Source organism: Sorex fumeus, unplaced genomic scaffold (assembly GCF_029834395.1).
Source record: "Sorex fumeus unplaced genomic scaffold, SorFum_2.1 ptg000122l, whole genome shotgun sequence".
Classification (NCBI taxonomy): domain Eukaryota; kingdom Metazoa; phylum Chordata; class Mammalia; order Eulipotyphla; family Soricidae; genus Sorex; species Sorex fumeus.
Genome location: NW_026606179.1, coordinates 38,865,765 through 38,883,546, shown reverse-complemented (window position 1 = coordinate 38,883,546; position 17,782 = coordinate 38,865,765). Strand labels below are relative to the sequence as shown.

The window sequence follows — 17,782 nt, the reverse complement described above, 5'->3', positions numbered from 1 at the left end:
CCCCTGCCCTTTGCACAAAGCTGTGGGAATCTATTCTCCAGGCAGGCAGCCTCACAACAAGGGTTTTTCCAGAATTCAAGAACATGGCAATCTTTGCTATGAACATCTGGGCAGGGAGCAGGCACAGGACCCAGGTAACTCGAAAACCTCGGGGGGGCTGGCCATCCTCCACCCTCTGGAAACTTCCATCTTCTCTAGCACCAGCCTCAGTCTCAAGCCCCCTCCCCACCTTCCCTCTCCACGTTCCCACACCAGTGAGGACATCATTTTTCCATGTGGGTTTCCAATCACTGTCCATCACGTCCACTGGCCGCAGGGCTGCCTGCAGACACGCCCAAGCCAGGGGCTGAAGAATCTCCTCGTCGCCACAGCCACCCCTGCATGCCGGCCACATACGACTGTCGGCTCAAGAATGACAGGCAGAGTTGCCCAGAGTCAGGCCCCAGAGGGCTCAATATCTGATGGGGAGAGTCAGACGCAAACATGGAAAAGTTTAACAAGACTGGACAGACTAACGGGCTTTCCCACATGCAGATAAGACCAAAAAGGCAGAGTTATTTAGGTACATTAGTTATGACTTCAGATTTCGAATGCACAGTGCTGAATTATAAGACAGAAGAGATCAAATTCTTTAAGCATTAAAACAAAAGTGAAAACTGTGCTAGGCAGGGCAGGACCCCGAGGGCCCAGCACACGCTCTACATACTGGAGGCCTGGGCGCATCTGACAACACATGGTCCCTTAGGAACCAGCAGTGACTTCTGCGCATGGTCCCCACAGCTCTGCTCAGCGTGGCACCAGCACCCTCCCCACCGCCAGTCACGGTGCTATATTCTCAACAATCGAACACCAAGAAGTTTAAGGGCTGGAGAGAGCATGAGGGTCGGGCCCGGACACGGTCCCCCAAGGTGAGCAGCACTGCATGATGCGGGAGCCTCCCTTCCGATACACAAGGCTACTTCGCATCAGCTTCCGGGATGCTGTCCTGGCATGCCCACTGTTGCCAAGGGGCTCGTGTGCAGGGATGCGCTGGGGCAGGGGGGCAGAAAGGGGACGTGGAGGGGCAGGAGGGGATGGGGTGGGGGAAAGGGGTGGGACAGGGTGGGGGCAGAGGTGGGTCCTGCTGCCAGGTACTTGGGGGACGGACACGGCAGTCACACAACAGTCAGGAGAGCTGGGCTCCAGGTGCGCCTTCTGCCACCCTGGCTGTGGAGTCCGGGGAAAGCTCGGGGTCCCCCAGGCAGGGAGGGCTCCCATAGGGCCCCGAGAGACCCACTCCTGTTTCAGCTGCTCTGAGCCACTGACCTGTCCCTGGCAGGTGCTGCTGGCTGGCCCACCCCCTGCCTGCCGCGTTTCTGCCTGGCACCCAGGCAGAGACACCCAATGCTGTGCTGGTTTGGGGAAGGCCCTTTCCTGCCATCCATGCTGGATGGTTTCCAAGGCGTTGTGACCACTGTCGCAGACATCAAGCAACTCCAGGCGGTATCAAATCTGAAGTTTTGCCGACTGCCCCTGCGCTGACCTCACAGTCCCGAGCATTCTCCCTGTTCCCGCTGCAGCCACGAGGGCGTGTGCCCTAGTTCTGGCAAAGGAGCTGAAAGCACGAGATGAGAAGTGCACCTGGGGACGGCGCCTGCTTTTCCTGATAAAGAGAGAGAAGCCGGCCCAGCACAGCCTTCCAGCTTCCTCCGGGATGGTGATGTGACGTGTGGCGCTGCAGCAGCCATCCTGTGACCCTTAGGAACGTGGGAGTGCTGAGGTGGACAATGACACAGCAGAAGCACTGACCTCCCCACATCGACAGATTTATCAGGTGAGGAGAAAAAACCCTCATCTGAGGCCCTGGAACCGACGTTTTCTGTTACAGCCAAAAGCAGTCCTATCTGAAATACAGAATTACTCAAAACCACCAGTTCATCATAGCAGTAAAAGCTACACTAATTCTTGATTTCCTGTATTAACCTGTATTAACCCTCAGAGATAGGGTTAAGACCAGAACACAGAGAGAGGAACTTTCCCACGGTCCTTCCGACTGGAAGCATGGAACTGTGGTTTGAGCCCATCCTCTAGTGCCACAGTGCCCACCAGGGCCCGCTGTGGCACCTTTCCAAGGACTGCCACCCACAACAGTGCAGTGAGCATCCCAGCTACCCCTCACCGAGTGATCTGAGGGAACTGTCAGCCTCAGTCTCACCAGCTGTGACTGGAACAAATCGGGCAGTGGTGGGGCCCACCTCATAGGTCTGTACCGATGAGACGAAGAACAAGAGGGAGAAAATCGTGCTTACCTCACGGCACTGAAGAGAAGAGGAGAATTCTACACAGTGCCTGAGACTTGGCAACAAACCCTTGTTACAATTTGCAAATTATAAAAAATAAGCCAAACCCCGTAATGACCATGGGACTAGCTACATCCTGCACTGCACAGAGACAGGTTAAGGACGCTCCAGACACAGAACCTAAAATACTCTGACCTGGCCGGGAAAATCTTCTTTTTCTACAATGAACACACGCTTTCTCTCTTCAAACAGAACCCTCACCGGCTCATCCTCTACATCCTCTCTACTAAGCCCGAGTGTTCTCAGTAACCTGATTCGAGGACTGTTCTCCCAGAGAGTTCTCTTGGGAACAGAGGTATCCGGAAGCGGGAGAGCCAAAAGAGCAGGTCTCTCACTGGTTCATTCCAGAAACCAGAGGGATAAAAAGGGGCACAGCAGGAAAACACCTTCTACAAGGACACAGTGATTCCACCCAAACATCCATGAGTCGCCTGGAGGAACATTTTCCGGTACTAACACCCCTGCCCCCTGCTTTTCTCAATTCCCCACTTTAAAAGTCTTCAGCCTTCAAATTTCCATTTAAATTAATGCTGCCTAATGCTCTTGTTTTCAAGCCCCTAACCTTCAGGTGCCCTTGGTCACACCTCCAGTCCAGCACACAGAAAGCCAACTACCCATCCCCAGGCTCTGTACGTGCGGATTCCTGAGCAGAGGCACCAACCGTGTGTGCTGGAATGCGGGCCGGGAGAGCACACGCCTGCAAGCTGGGCGGAGGCCAGCAGGCAAAGGCCTGGGTTCCTGGGTTCTTCTGCACGGGGGGTGGGGGGGCTCAGGACCACTGAGGGAATGACAGGAGCAAGAACTGAGCAGCGGAGCCAGGGGGGAGGCCAGGGGGGAAGCCAGAAGGGAGGGCAGGGCCTTGCCCCAGGGTTGGGGCGCTCAGTGCAAAATACAGTCCCGAGCAGGGTCCCTTCAGGAGGCATATGCTGCCTAGAGTCACTCAAAGGGATTATCCCAGAACGGACAGGTCACAGTTGGCACATGGCAGGGAATTATACATTTTTATTAAGCAACTACTTCTGGACCAACACAGATTCCAAGCAGCATCCTTTCCCGACAAAGGCACACTCCCGAGAGAGGAAAAAGGAATGCAGCTAGCACCCCTTGCAAGACATGCAAACAGCAATGAGATGGCGTGATGGAAGGAAGAATCCTGCTTCCAAGTGGAATTGTCCGGCAAAATGAATCCAAAGTGACTCCAGTAGTCAGCTATTAAATCTGCACACAGAAGCACAGGGCGACTGGGACAAAACATGTGAACGACGGGAACAGAAGACCGGGGTTCCACATGCACCCCAACTAAGAACACTGGCCTACTCTTCATGGAGCCCAGCTCTTCATGGAGAAAATGAGAAAACTGGGATAATTTATATGATGAAAACTATTAACAGTCACTAAGAAATGTCAGACAAATCTACATGGACTAGCCTAGAAAATGCTCTAATTAAGCTTTATTTTTTTTAAAGTCAAAAGACAGTACGGTGTCTGCCGTGCAAGCAGCTGACCTGGGTTTGATCTCCAGCAACTTATGGTAAGTGGCCAGACTTGTATTCCTGGCATCCCATATGGTCTCTTGGGCCCATCAGAAGTTAAGCCCTAAGCAGAAGTGGATGCAGCCTCAAAACAGAACAACACACACACACACACACACACACACACACACACACACACACAATGCTAATAAGAGCCTAGTATATTAAATGCCGAACAAATTAATAAGACAGCAGCTATCCACATATAACGTGCACATTAGGGGCCGGAGCAGCAAGGTAAGGTGCTTGCTGTGCACGAGGCAGGCTGACCTGGATTAGATCCCTGGCATCTCCTTAGGCCGCCAAGCATCACCAAGAGGATCTCAGAGGACAGACAGACCCAGGAATAAGCCCTGAACATTGCCAAGGCGTGGCCCCAAATCCAAAAAAAATTAACAGACAGATAGGTAAATGTGCACCCCAGTTCCCAAGCAGGGACCGAAGAGGGAGGATGTACCCCACCAGGTACCGAGCAGGCCTCTATGCCCCTCCACGGGAAGCTGTGCATGAGAAGGTGCCTGTGGGAGAACCCTTCGATGCAGAGAGAACCTGCTGAGTCTATATGTTGGTAACGTTCTTTTAGGAAGAACAGCACAGCACTTGCTGGTGTGTGGGTGTGTGTGCTGTGGGGTGTGTGTGTGTGTGCGCACATGTGTGTGTTGCTGGGTATAATAAAATTCTACTTAAACCACAATGTGTGAAACAATCTACTCCCAAACAATCTACTCCCAAAGAAACTTTTCCGAGTTATAAAGTACCGTTTGGAATCATCTCAGCTGCAGTTTTCACATTCAAACTGCTCTGGTCTGTATTTTATCACAGCCCTTCAAATCTATTGTTAAGAAAAAAACATATACCAGGAGGGGCAAAAAAAAAAAAAAAAACCAAAAAACCCTAACAAAACAAGTTATCAACGAACCAGGATGGGCCACTAAGTCAATGACAACTCCTGATTTTAAAGGTGTTACGATGTAAGACAGTTACACCCACCAACTGCCGTGTAACTCCAACAACGGCCAGGATCCAGAGATTATCACACTCAGCACCCAGAAGCGCGCGGCCGCGACATCTTATCATCTCATTCCTACTTTGGACAAACTGGCAGGCTACCAAATGTAACCTGCCCACACGGCAGAGTCTGGCAAACTCCCCGTGGTATACCCAATATGCCAAATACCAGTAATAATGATGGGTCTCATTCTCCTAACCCTGAAAAAAAAGCCTTGAATATGGCACTTAAAAAAAAAAAATCTCAGGGCTAGGACGAAGAAGACGTTACTGGCACCTGCTCGAGGCAATCGACGAACAACAGGGTGGTCGTGATCGTGACGATGTAAGAAGGATCTGACTAGAACACAGAAGCATGACTCAGGGCCAGCATGAAAATCCAGAGTCCACACCTGACCTTAGGCAGTGGCACCCCCACCTGGTCACACAGGGCTTCGCTTCTCAGAGCCTGTTGCCTGCTAGGCTTCTGGTTTCCGGCGGTTCACTGAAGGGCATCTGCTGCCTGCATCTAACTGCAGCACAGCCAACAGACTACACTGAGCGGGAAGACACGACCACTACAAACCCATTCAGAAGCTGGCGAAAGTGCACCAAGCCCTCCGGGCAGTGCTCAGAGCCCAGATGACTCCTGAGCCCCGGGCATGATGTGGCAGGTGCTGACCTCCAGGGAAGGACGCGCGTGCAGTTTCTGGTGCTGAGAACCTTCTGGCTTCGAAGCGCATCATGTTGATTCGGACTATAACTTGCAAAGTTATCAACCAATTTTCAATTCCTACTTTCTTTTGAGGGGCTGGAGTGATAGCACAGCGGGTAGGGCATTTACCATGCATGCGGCCAACCCAGGATCGATTCCTCCGTCCCTCTCAGAGAGCCCGGCAAGCTACCGAGAGTATCCCACCTGCACGGCAGAGCCTGGCAAGCTCCCCGTGGTGTATTCAATATGCCAAAAACAGTAACAACAAGTCTCACAATGGAGACGTTACTGGTGCGTTACTACTGAGTTTGCGCTACTGATGCATCACTTCCTCTATGGAAATTACCCATGGTCACTGCTCCTCTGCCCCTGGCAGTGCGGTGGGGGTCCCTCAGAGACCACCACATCCTGGTCCATTTTTGCTTATAAAAAAAAAAGTCTCAAGTCTCTGTATCGAATCATTTCAAATCTGGACATTTTCCTTCAAATGTAGGGTCAGTCCAAAATAGTCCGATGCCTCCTGACTAATGACTCTTTGGAGTCCAAGACAATTCCTAACAATGAAGTGCCCAGAAGAGCATGACTCGGCCAGGAGGTCTCAACTCTTTAATCACATCCCCTTATGATGTCCACCTCATTTTTTCCTATTCTTAGGGATGCTTTGTAAATCCAGGGAAACATGTAGAAAAGGACAATTCTATACTAACACATCTGAAAGAAGCCGGGTCACATTCAGCTGACCAAATACCTAAAATACCGCCAGAGGATGAGTGTGTAGCCCTGTGGTCCACACACTCGGGCCAGGCCGGCCCACACATCCCACGCTCCTCCCAGCAACTCTTCACAGGCCCCTTTACAATGAGGGAGCCTGGGCCTGGGCACAGGGGCCAGCCAGATCCCAAAGCCTGTGGGTGTCTGCCCAAGAGAAGGCTGCACCCTTCTATAGTGACTGTGTGGGGAAAGCCTGTGAAAATGCAGGGTTCCACTCATTTGAAAAGGCAGAAAACAGAGCGCAGCAAGGGAGCAGATGAAACTGTCTCCTACTGCAGAGAAGAGGCATGGCACACAACTCTGCTCGGAGGCCACTGGCATTGTTTCTACGCTCACCAAAAGACATACAAGAAGTTCTCCATGAGAGATTTATAAAATCCAGTAACTGGAAGCTAACTAAATGTTTATCAGCACCCGAAGGGATGGCTAGATTGCGGTTATACTACACAGTCACAAGAATGGATGGCCTATGAAACATGCAACAGTATCCAGAATCTAAACCAGAGAAGTCAGAAAGGGGACTAGGGATCTAGGCCCGGGGTAGGCAGGCAGCTTGGGGACACAGCTCACTGCCCTGCATAAGAGAGGCCCTGGGTCTGATCCCCAGCACTATGAAAACAGAAACTGAAACCAGAATGAGACAAGCCAGAAGGTCAGAGCGGTAAGGCTGAAGTGCATGCTTTGCACGTTGGAGCCCAGAGGCTGACTCCGGGAACCACATGGTCCCCAAGCTCGGCCAGGTGTGCCCCTCCTAGTCCACCCTGCCAAAAAAAAAAAAAAAAAGCCAGAAAGAAGACCAAGTACGCCATGACGGGGAGACACTGCACAGCGTGAAGAGCATATCCCGCATGTGGCCAATCCTGGCTCAATCCCGAACACAGGGCACGGCGCCCCGGTCCCAGTCCCCACCAGGTGTGACTATTCAGCACAAAGCCAGGAAGAGCCTTTGAGCGCCACTAGGCGTGGCCCCAAAAACAATGCCAAACAAACAAAATGGGTGTGTTTTTTTTGGTTTGAGGCTCACACTCTGTGGTGCTCAGGGGTGACTCCCGGCTCTGTACTCAGGAATCATTCCTGGCGGTGCCTGGGGAGCCCTTTGGGGTGCCGGGGATCAAACCCGGGTCAGTTGTGTGCAAGGCACATTCCTATCGCGCTGGCCCCCAAACAAACAAAATGAGCCCCCGATGTTAGAGGCCAGAGCTGGGATTCCCTTGCGGGTGGTCAGGCGCTCCCAAGGGTGTGCAGCAAATGAGTCTCCGCACGAGGCTGCGTTTCACTGGAGTGCTCAGCGCTGTTGGCTTCTGGAGACTGCATTTTTTCTGTTTATATCTGATAGTTTTTTGAGAAAAAATTCTAAACAATAGCGACAAACAAGAAGGATCTTGTGTATCACTGCTTCTCAGCCCTTCCACGGCTAGGGGTCAAGAGAATAGAAAAGGCCTTGACTTCTTTCCAAGGGGGTGAGGTCAGGGAAGACGAGCGACTAAGTAGACTAGCCTATTTTTAAGAGATGAGCAATCAAGAAAGAACCTCTCATTAGGAACTTATAATTACTTCCAAATCCCAATACAGACCACAACCTATTAACACCATTTTTTAAAAATGAAGTTTATAAGACCACGAGCTGTCCTACTTATTTGCCCAGATCCTCAAGAAATTGGGAAAGATGGCGTTGGCTTTGTTGGCCGAGGATTGATGTGGTAGTTCTTCCCTCTCACAGACGCCCATCTGAGTCTTTTGTCTGTGGGCCTGAGAAATGCAAAACAATGCCCTTACTGAGGAATTTCTTAAACTATTCTAGGGGCCAAAATAATAGCACAGAGGGTCGGGTGCTTGCCTTGCATGTGGCCAACCCAGACTTGATCCCAGCATCCCATATGGTCCCCCAAGCACGGCCAGGAGTGATTCCTGAGTGCAGAGCCAGGAGTAACCCCTGAGCATCACCGGCCCCAAAACAAAGAAAAAAAGACAAACTATTTTACTATTTAGAGGCTAACAGAAAAGCTGTCTTTTTCAATCAAGAACCAATTTGTAGATGTGGGAGGCATCAAACAAACTGTCACGCCACTGTCCCTGGCCCCTACTTGCAGAGAAGGCCAGCGCTGGCCTGGGAGGTGGCTCCGGGGGTGGGGACCCAGGCTCTGGTCTCTGGGACCGCAAGGTCTCCCAGCTGGGCCGGAAGTGGCCCCCAGCACTGCACAGAGGCAATAACCGGGTGTGGCCAAAATGAATCAACCAAGGAACAAAAGTCCCGAGGGTCACCGTCACCAGCCTATTACCCGCTTCTCTGAGCCTCCAGGTGCCCTGGAGGAAAGAATACTAGTCAGCCGTGAAAGGGACAGATCCGGCGTGAACTCGTGAATCATATAAATGCACAGCCAGTTGAAGAACTGGTGTGGATTCTTCTTTCTTTCGTCTCCCTGCTCTTCCCATTACCGCGAGGATGCTATTGTGTGATTCGCTCACCGAAGCCCACACAGCAGCTGGAGACAGAGCACGGCCTCCCAAAGGCAAGGCTGGTCTCTACCACTGAACTACCCTTGGAAAAACTAGAACTGGTTCTAATGAGAGGAAGACACTCTCCACTTGGCACAAAAGCTGATTGATATTGGCAATCACGGAAAACTATACTAACCACATCCACTCTAACACCACAGTTTCAACAGAGCCCTAAATACCTGTTTGCCAAATGAGTCAGTCCAGACTTTTTCCTTTTTTTGCACATCTATTCTTTCTCCCAAGCAGGAGAGAAAAATACAATAAATATCCTTACCTCTGTGGAGCTTACACTCTACTCCAAGAAATGAACTTAGCAATATGAAGATAATAAATATAAACTGGCACATGAGAGAAAGTGCCGCGAAAGAAAAACAGCAAGAAAGGGAGAAGTAAAGTGAGCGGGAGAGACTGGTTTGCATTTCAGCTATGTTCACAAGGCCTTGGAAAGTCGCGCCAAGAAGACACGGGGCAAACACTTGCAGGAAATGAGGGAGACAGGCTCAGAGCCCCTCCGATTTACTGGGAGAAGAACAGCCTGCTTTCAACCAGGCGAAGGCTTGCATCTACTGCATAGCAACAGATAAAACAGAAAACTAAAACCAACAGTAAGGAGGCCAGTTCTGGGGCCAGAGCCATAGGATGGCAGGAGGGCACTTGCCTTGCATGCGGCTGACCTGGGTTCATCTCCCCAGACCCACAGGAGTGGCCCCTGAGCACAGAAGTAAGCCCTGAACACCACTGGGTGTGACCCTAAAACCAGGAAGGAGGTGACGGGTATGTGGGGGGTGGTGGGTAGAAAGAGAAAGTCCAGTTCAAGGGCTGGGGAGAAGCTCTCAGGGCAAGACCAAGGCTCAGGCCGACAGCACAGCCTCCCCCACCGCCCCACACACGAAGAGGGAAGTCACCCCCAGCACTGACACTGCAGATGTGGCCCATCCCAGCCCCCAACACAGAGCGGGAAGTCGCCCACAGCACCCAACACCGCAGATGTGGCCCACCCTAGCCCCCAACATGGAGAGGGAAGTCGCCCCCAGCACCTGACACTGCAGATGTGGCCCACGGCACCCCCTGAGGTTTGATCTTCTGAGTGAGAACTGGTGGTTTGGACTAGAGAGAGATGTGGTATTACTTTGGGTTCTGGCTCCACCTTGAGGATGAGATTGACTGGATTTGTCGACATATGAGGCAGACTATGGGAGAGAAGTGAAAGACACGAAGGAACCTGAGGTTTCTGACCTAAGAAAGCACAACACGGAAACTTCATCTGTAACGATGACCATCTGTAAGAAGGAAAGGTGGGAGAGGGTATGGCAGAGACAGGACAACCAGGAGGGCACTTGTCTTGCACCTGGTTGGCCCAGGACCAGGAGGGCACTTGTCTTGCACCTGGTTGGCCCGGGTTCAATTCCCAGCACCTCAGATGGTCCCCGGGGCCTTGCCAAGAGTGAGATCCCTGAGCACAGGGCTAGGAGGAAGTCCCAAGCACATCGGGTGTGGCCCCCACCAAAACAAACAAGAAGGACAGCAAAGAAAAAAAGTCAGGTGGGGAGGGCAGCAGCGGGGTGGGAGTGGGGGTGGGAGGGCAGCTGCTTCCGGATCCCACCCTGGCCAAGCTGAGCCCGAGTCAGGTAAGGGACAGCCAAGCAGAACCGAACAGGCCACGACAGAAGGGGTCTGGGGCTCGGGGCAGGAGGTGTAAATCAGAGCGTCCCAAGAGGGCTGGTGTTTTTAAAGCCCCGAGCCAGGATGAGATCGAGAGGACAGAGGCGGAAGGAGAAACACAAGGGAGGTCCCAGGGGTAGGGGCAGGTGAGGAGCAGCCAGAGGCCCTGGGAGAAACCCAGGCAAATGCCGGCATCCAGGAGACCTGGGACGCAGAGTGGTGAGGGGGAGGTCATGAGGGACCGGGCCGAGACGGCCGGGAGCGAGGCGGAGAAGCGGGCGCTCTTGCTTATTTTGGGGACGCCACCTACCTCACTTTCCTGAGTGAAGTCCAGGGCGTCCTCCCCCGAGGCCAGCAGTGTGTGGAGGATCCGCTGCTTCACCTGCTCCCACTCGACCAGCATTGACTCTCGATGGTACTCCTCAGCCATGGCGAAGGTCTGTCCGGAGGAAGCAGCAAGGACAGCGTCTCGCACCGCCGGCTGGGACTCGGGGTCCCCGGCGCTCCCCGAGAGCAGAGCAAAACCCATCCGCTTTATGGGTTATCTGGGAGGAGCTTCCTGACAACTGTTGGCAACAGCCCCAGTTCATGGACTTTAAAGCAGTAACAACTTGGAATTTTGTGGAAGGAAAGACACAAGATAAAATTTGCCATTCGAAATGTTCGGCTCAGGGGCCGGAGAGAGAGTATGGTGGGGAAGGTACCAGCCTTGCATGCAGCTGACCCGGGTTGGATCCCCAGCACGGTCCCCTGGGCACCACCAGGAGTCACCCCTGAGGGCAGAGCCAGGAGTAGCCCCTGAGCTCCGCCAGGTGTGACTCAAAAATTAAAAGCACCCCCAGAAAGTTCAGTTCAGCTCCTTAAGTACTTGAGCGCCACGACTGTGCAACCACAGAACCATTTTCATCTTGAGAAACTGAAATTCTCCATCTCTGAAACAAGAACTCCACCTCCTCCTTCCCCAGCCCCTTGGCAACCATCCCCTGGCAACGACCTTCTGTCTCCATGGCTCCGGTACCTCTCCATGCCTCCCAGTCGCAGAGTCAGGGCTGGAGAGAGGGTGCAGGCTGTGTAGCCGCCGATTCGGGCTCAGTTCCCGGCACCACACACGTTCCCCTAAGCAGTGCCGGGAATGACCCCTGTTCACACAGCCAGAAGCCCTGAGCTCCAGTTCCCCCTCCTACCACTCTCCCAGGGCTAACACGGCATCAGTACATCTGTCTGTCTGAGGCAGCAGGCCTGTTTCACTGGGCATTATGTCCTCAATGTTCATCCATGTTGTATTATGTGCAAAATTCCCTTCCTTTTTAAGGATGAGTAATAATACTGCATGGAGTTAGATGCCCTATTTTGTTTACCCACTCATCCAGACTCTTTGTGCACCATCCTGGCGGTGCTCAGGGATCACTCCCAGTGGGGCTCAGGGGACCATATTGGGGGGGTGGTGCCGGGTATCAAACCTGAGTCAGCTGTCTGCAAGACACACGCCTTCCTGGCTGTATTCTCTCTCCGGCCCCACATGCATACAAGCACGTTTGTGTTGCTTCTACCTCCTGATTATTTTGAATAATGCTGCCATAAAAATGGAACTTTGCTTCCAATTCTTCGGGAACACCCAGGAGCAAAACTGCTGGATCTCTGAGCTTAAATTTTTAATATTTTAATTTTTAAATTATTGCTTGCAGAGACTGCACTGCCCATTTTACAGTCCCGCCACCAGCATACAAGGGTTTGCACTTCTCTGCACCCTCAGCAACACTTCTGGTGATTCTAGGGGTGGGATGGGATCTGGGGTTGACAGTCACCATCCTAGGAAGTGTAAGGTGGCACCTTATTGTGGTTTTAATTTGTATTTCCCTAATGATTAGTTTTTTCCAAAACATTGCTGAATGTGAATTCTAAAATGTTGAAGGTTTTCCCTCCCACATACGTATTAAGGTAAATCTTTTCAAAATCTGTGAAACTGACTACGTATTTATAATTGATATCCAAGTTTAAACTGAGTTTTTTCCCCCTATTGTCCATAAAACAGTGGATACTTAAAAACTTATGAAATAGCAATAAACATTTAATAAGTATCTAAGGTAAGAAAAGACAGAAATAAGATTCCCATGGAGCTCATGCCCAATTTAATCAGCCTAATCAGTGGCTGAATAAATAGCAGTACTCCTACATAGGAAGAAAGAAAGAAAGAAAGAAAGAAAGAAAGAAAGAAAGAAAGAAAGATTCCTCTAGTGACTATTTTTTAAAGAAACATAATCTTTCCCAGTAGGAAGCAGTACAATAAACCTGAGGGGCTGGGGGATAGGACAGGGGTCAGGGTGCATGACACTTCCAGAGCATCGCCAGGCCCCTAGCACCGCAGACCTAGCATCAAACCACTGACCAGACTGCCAAGTCTTGCTGGGAGTGGTCCCTGGGCTTCATGAGCATGGTAAGGAAGGGAGAGAGAGAGGGAGAGGGAGTGTGCAGGATGGAGGGAGGGAAGGAGGGAGGGGGGAGGGAGGGAGGGCGGGCGGGAGAGAGACCCAGAGAGGCCACTCTGATGTGCTATCCTACCTCCCTACTCAGTCACCCAGGGCAAGTCTGGGAAACCTCCTGCCTATCTACTCAGGACCCTGAACCTTGCTGCCAAAACAAAGGCAAGATGAAGAAAAAGAGAAAAGAAAGAGAAGGAAAGGAAGGAGAAAAGAAGCAAGGGAGAAAACAAAACAAAAAACAGTAAAAAATTAAAAGCAACTTAAGCAGAGACTCCGAACCATGACATTCTTAGTCTATTAATCTTTAATTGGCAGACCAGGTCTCCCATCAGCTCAGGCCCACTTTTCGTTGACAATCAGATTGGCATGTAATTAGGCAGCACCAAGGGAATGAGTATTAGTAATGCCTGCTTTATTTTTGGCAAGGCGGATCATTTATACTGAAAATATCCATATACATGAGCTTTGGGAAACAGAAAAACCACATATTCTGCAAATGGAATGTTTAAGTTTGGAGCACTAGCTATTCAAATGTAGGAATGAGAGGGTCAGAGACATAGTACAATGAGCAGGGTGCTGCCTTGCACATAGCTGACCCTGGTTCAAAGCCCAGCATCACATATGGTTCCCTGAGCACCACCAAGAGTGATCACTCCTGAGCACAGACTCAGGAGTAATCTCTGAGACTGCCAGGTGTGGCCCAAAACCAATTAAAAAAAAAAAAACTTTAAATAAAAAAAAAAAAGCTCTAAAAAATGTGGGGGGAAAAAGTCAGACTCTCTCTCTATCTCTCCCCGTCCCCCATATACAAGGGAGAAAGGTGCCACAACTTGAGTTTGACGGTGGCTCATGCACAAGTTGAGCACTTTTCTAATATGTATTCGGATGACACAGGGGAAAAAGGGCAATCTCCCTGGTTTTCTTCCCACAGAAAAGTCAGAATGGCTCATTCCTGTCAGTCAGCACTGAGCCAAAAAAAAAAAAAACCCTAAGAAAACTCCTTTCTGCTGGTGCTATCAGGGAACTCAAACATTTTATGTATTTTGCACAGAAGTGAGGGGAGGCAGGAGGGCATAAGAGTTGGTTTCTCTAGACGGTATCCAGAAGTAGCACATAATGAACCAGTGGTTTTGGTTTTTTCCCTGAAACTCTTCCTACTTAATGATCCAAATATCACCTCCGTGCCCTTGAGCAAGAGGGCCTTGTGGCAGGGGCCCGGGGCAGGTGCAGTGAGGGGTGGGAGAGGCGGGCGGTGACCAGCAGCTGTCCCCATCTCACCAGGAGAGGCGCCAAGCCGGGCACTGACAGAGGAGTGTCACAGCTTTTCTTAGAGACCAGCTCTCTGGGGCCAGGGAGCCAGGACGGCAGGTAAGGCACTTGCCTCGGGCACCGGTGACCTCAGCACCGCCTACGGTCCCTCGAGGCTGGCTGGGAGTCAGCCCTGAGCACAGAGCCAGGAGCAAGCCCTGGGTTTGGCCCCCAAACAAACGAAAACAAACTTTAGATCGCAACATCAGTCCTTCGAGTAATGAAAACAAGCAGGACGATGGGCGGCAAGCAAAGAAGAGAGGGACGGACGCCCAGCAGGGCGCCTGGGGTGGGCCATTCACGTTCTCGGGCTGCCCATCTCTGTGCCAAGAACTCGGGCTGCTCTCACACGGGAGCCCCTGGAAGTCGGCAGGCGTCTGGCCTCTGAGCCGCGGCTCCGTCTGAGGAGCGTGTCAGGCCCCTCACTCAGAAAAAGCCCCATTGCCTCAACAAACCGCACCGTGGCCCCTTCATCATCAGGGGATAAGGAGCTTTGGATAAAAATAAATGGCCCAACATTAAAACGCTCTTCCCTTGACCGTGCCCCCCCACTTCCACCCCCCATCTTATCCGAATTTCATTAGCGATAATGGACTATCCAATCCGTGGGCTAATCAGGGATGACGAGCCCCCCATCTGTCCTCTCCTGGCCTATTCCCGCGAGAGCCAGGACAGAGCCAGATTCGGGGCAGAGAAGGACGTCAGCAGAGGACCGAATCCATGGGGCGACTGGGAGGCAGGTGGGAAAGGACCGAGGGGAGGAGAAAATGTCAAGGGTCGCTGATTGTGGGTGCCACCGGGGCACCCCGACAATGCACACGGCGTGGCAGAGCAGGGGAGACATTGTTGGTAAGTCAGACTCGAAGCTCTGCAGTTCCCTGTGGGAAGGAGGACGGGGGCCGCCGGGCACCCGGCAGCAGCCCAGGCGGGGGGCTCGCGAACCCCACTTTCAGAGAGGGAAGAGGCAATATGCTTTCTCTCCATTTATTATTGAGCACTTGCTGGCTTCCAGAAACTCTACATATGTTCTGATACTGCTGTTCTGTTTTTGCTGGGATGCACCAAACGGGTAAAAGAGAAGACACATTTGTATTTTCCTAGCTTGTTTTTTTTTGGCATTTCAGCAAGGCCATTGGCAAGTTATCCAGACATGAAACTGACACCAAAATGCCAGGAGGCCACTCACCTTCTGCATAAATATGATTTCTCACTCAGCAGCGGCGGGCTCCGGTCTCCAGGTATGTGAAGGCCCCGTCCGACCCCCCTTTCACCCCCACCCCCCCCAAGTTCCTGGCGCCGGAATCGCTCGCCCACAAACACATATGCACACAATGTGCACTGTGGTATGTCACTGAAATGTTTTGGCTGGCTGCACATCTAGTCTCAGTATGGCACAATGTTCAGGGACTGCCAATTCCAGAAACACATTCCACAGGGTAAGTGGATTCCGAAGGCTTGATGGCATTCGGCAACCCTGATTCCATTTCGCTGGCCCTTCACAGCGGGAGACGCAACAGCGGTCAACGACCAAAATGGACGCGTGAGGGAGTGGGGGTGGGGGTGTCTTGTTTTTAATACTTTCAAATCTGAAACAAATGAAAATTTCTCTATTTCCAGGAATAAGTGTTGTTGCCAAAAATGTAATTAATGACACTTTTGGCATCTGTACTCTGATAATTAAGCCTTCCCAGTCGTTCTAATAATGCCTCTGAAACATTTCCTTCTAAGTCGGCATGAGAGCCCCCTCCCACATCCCCGCCTCTCTCATTTCAGTCCTCCTGCCCGTTTCTACCTGCACAAAGTATTTTAATAAAGGACAGTGAAGCATCATGCTTCTCACTGTCCTTTATTATATATATATACACACACACACCCCTATGTAAGTATACTTCATTTGGAAAAAGACAACAGAACAAGACCTGGCCCCCTTTCCGGGGCCAACCTGAGCGAGTGCTCAGAGCCGCCCCGCGTGGTAACTGAGGCCCCTCCTCTCTCCCCCAGTGACCCCAGAGGCCTGAAAATAGCTTGCCAGAAAATGATTCTGGGGAGCAGTCTGATCCTTCAGTGCTTTTCAGAAACAATGGCGCTAAGTCACAGGAGTGAACTGCCTCGGGTGGCGTGAGGGAGCGTCGGAGCACTGCAGCTGCTCTGGCCAACGTGCTCCCCCTTCCTTTCTTTTCCCAAAGGCGCTCACTCCTCATGGCTGTTGTTTTTCAAAAAGCCCCAAGAAACCGTTAACATAAAAGGTAGTGCAGAAAGTCAAAAGTCATGTGGTAAGAGGGGAAAAACTGAACCCAAAGAATTCTGTCACTTCCATTTCTTAAGTCAATTTAAACGACTTGGCTGAGTCTTAGAAGCGTTTCAGCCAAAAAACACAGAGTGACCAGCACGGTATTTTCTTTAAAAATGTGTCACAGAGGATAGATAGTACGGGGGTGAAGGCGCGAGCCTTGCATATGACTGGTTCAATTACCAGCACCACATCTGGACACCCAGGAGTGGCCCCTGAGCACTGAGCTGAGCACCACTGGGTGTGGCTCCAAGTCCCCCGTCCCCCCAAACAGTCTCCCAGAGAACCCCTCCTGACAAGCCACGCCAGGGAGCTGGGCGGGGATACACCTGCAGCACCCTGCACCTGGAGCCCCCATCACACTCCATGTCCCCGTCTTACCCTCTTCCGGGACTCTTCGATGGCCGACAGCAGGGCATTGTCCTTCTCATTTTTCAGGAAACCCTAAGAGGGTGGAAAGAAGAACAATGCAGCCGAGGTTAGAATGGATGTTCAAATCATCAAAAGTAACCGGAAGAGGGGCTGGAGCGATAGCACAGCGGGTAGGACGTTTGCCTTGCAAGCGGCCGACCTGGGTTCGATTCCCAGCATCCCATATGGTCCCTTGAGCACCGCCAGGGGTGGTTCCTGAGTGCAGAGCCAGGAGTAACCCCTGTGCATCGCTAGGTGTGACCCAAAAAGAAAAAATAAATAAATAAAAATATATTAAAAAAAAAAGTAACCGAAAGAATATCTGCCACTTCCAACCCAGCTCCACCTCACGAAACTTGGCCCATTTGCAAGACTTAAAACAGATGGGCTTCACGGGTCCTTTTTTGCCCTCCCTCCTTCCTTCTCCCTTGATACATGCAGGAAACCCCTCAAACGCTTGCCTGGGTGTTTCCCACTTTGTCAACGGCTAACTAAAAAAATCATTTATCTACACATTTCCACCCCCCCCTCCCCAGGTTTTACCACACATGCTACTTCAAGTCTAACAGCACCTGATGCTTGTTGAGTAGAAGCAGGGTGAAAGGAGCCAGGTCACAGGCCTGGTTTAACATGCACTGGTTAAATGCCTGCAAACCGCAACCGCACAAACACAGATAATAGATCAATCTAGCGCCAAAGCCTGGTGCCGCCCTCCATGGCACGATTTTGGCTGAGTCACCCAAACTCTCTAAATCTTGGCGTACTCAGATGCAAAAAAGAAACGCTGA

The 17,782-nt window shown here is 51.5% G+C and overlaps 1 protein-coding gene across 1 annotated transcript in view; it reads right to left on the bottom strand.

Annotated features, from left to right (window-relative positions):
- NUP93 (nucleoporin 93) overlaps positions 1-17,782 on the bottom strand; it is a 113,502-nt gene that overhangs the window by 24,859 nt on the left and 70,861 nt on the right. The window contains exons 4-5 of the mRNA XM_056136199.1: positions 16,965-17,027; positions 10,816-10,944 (exon numbers count right to left, since the gene is read on the bottom strand). Of these exons, the coding sequence (XP_055992174.1) occupies positions 10,816-10,944; positions 16,965-17,027 (192 nt within the window). The remainder of the gene's footprint in view (positions 1-10,815; positions 10,945-16,964; positions 17,028-17,782) is intronic.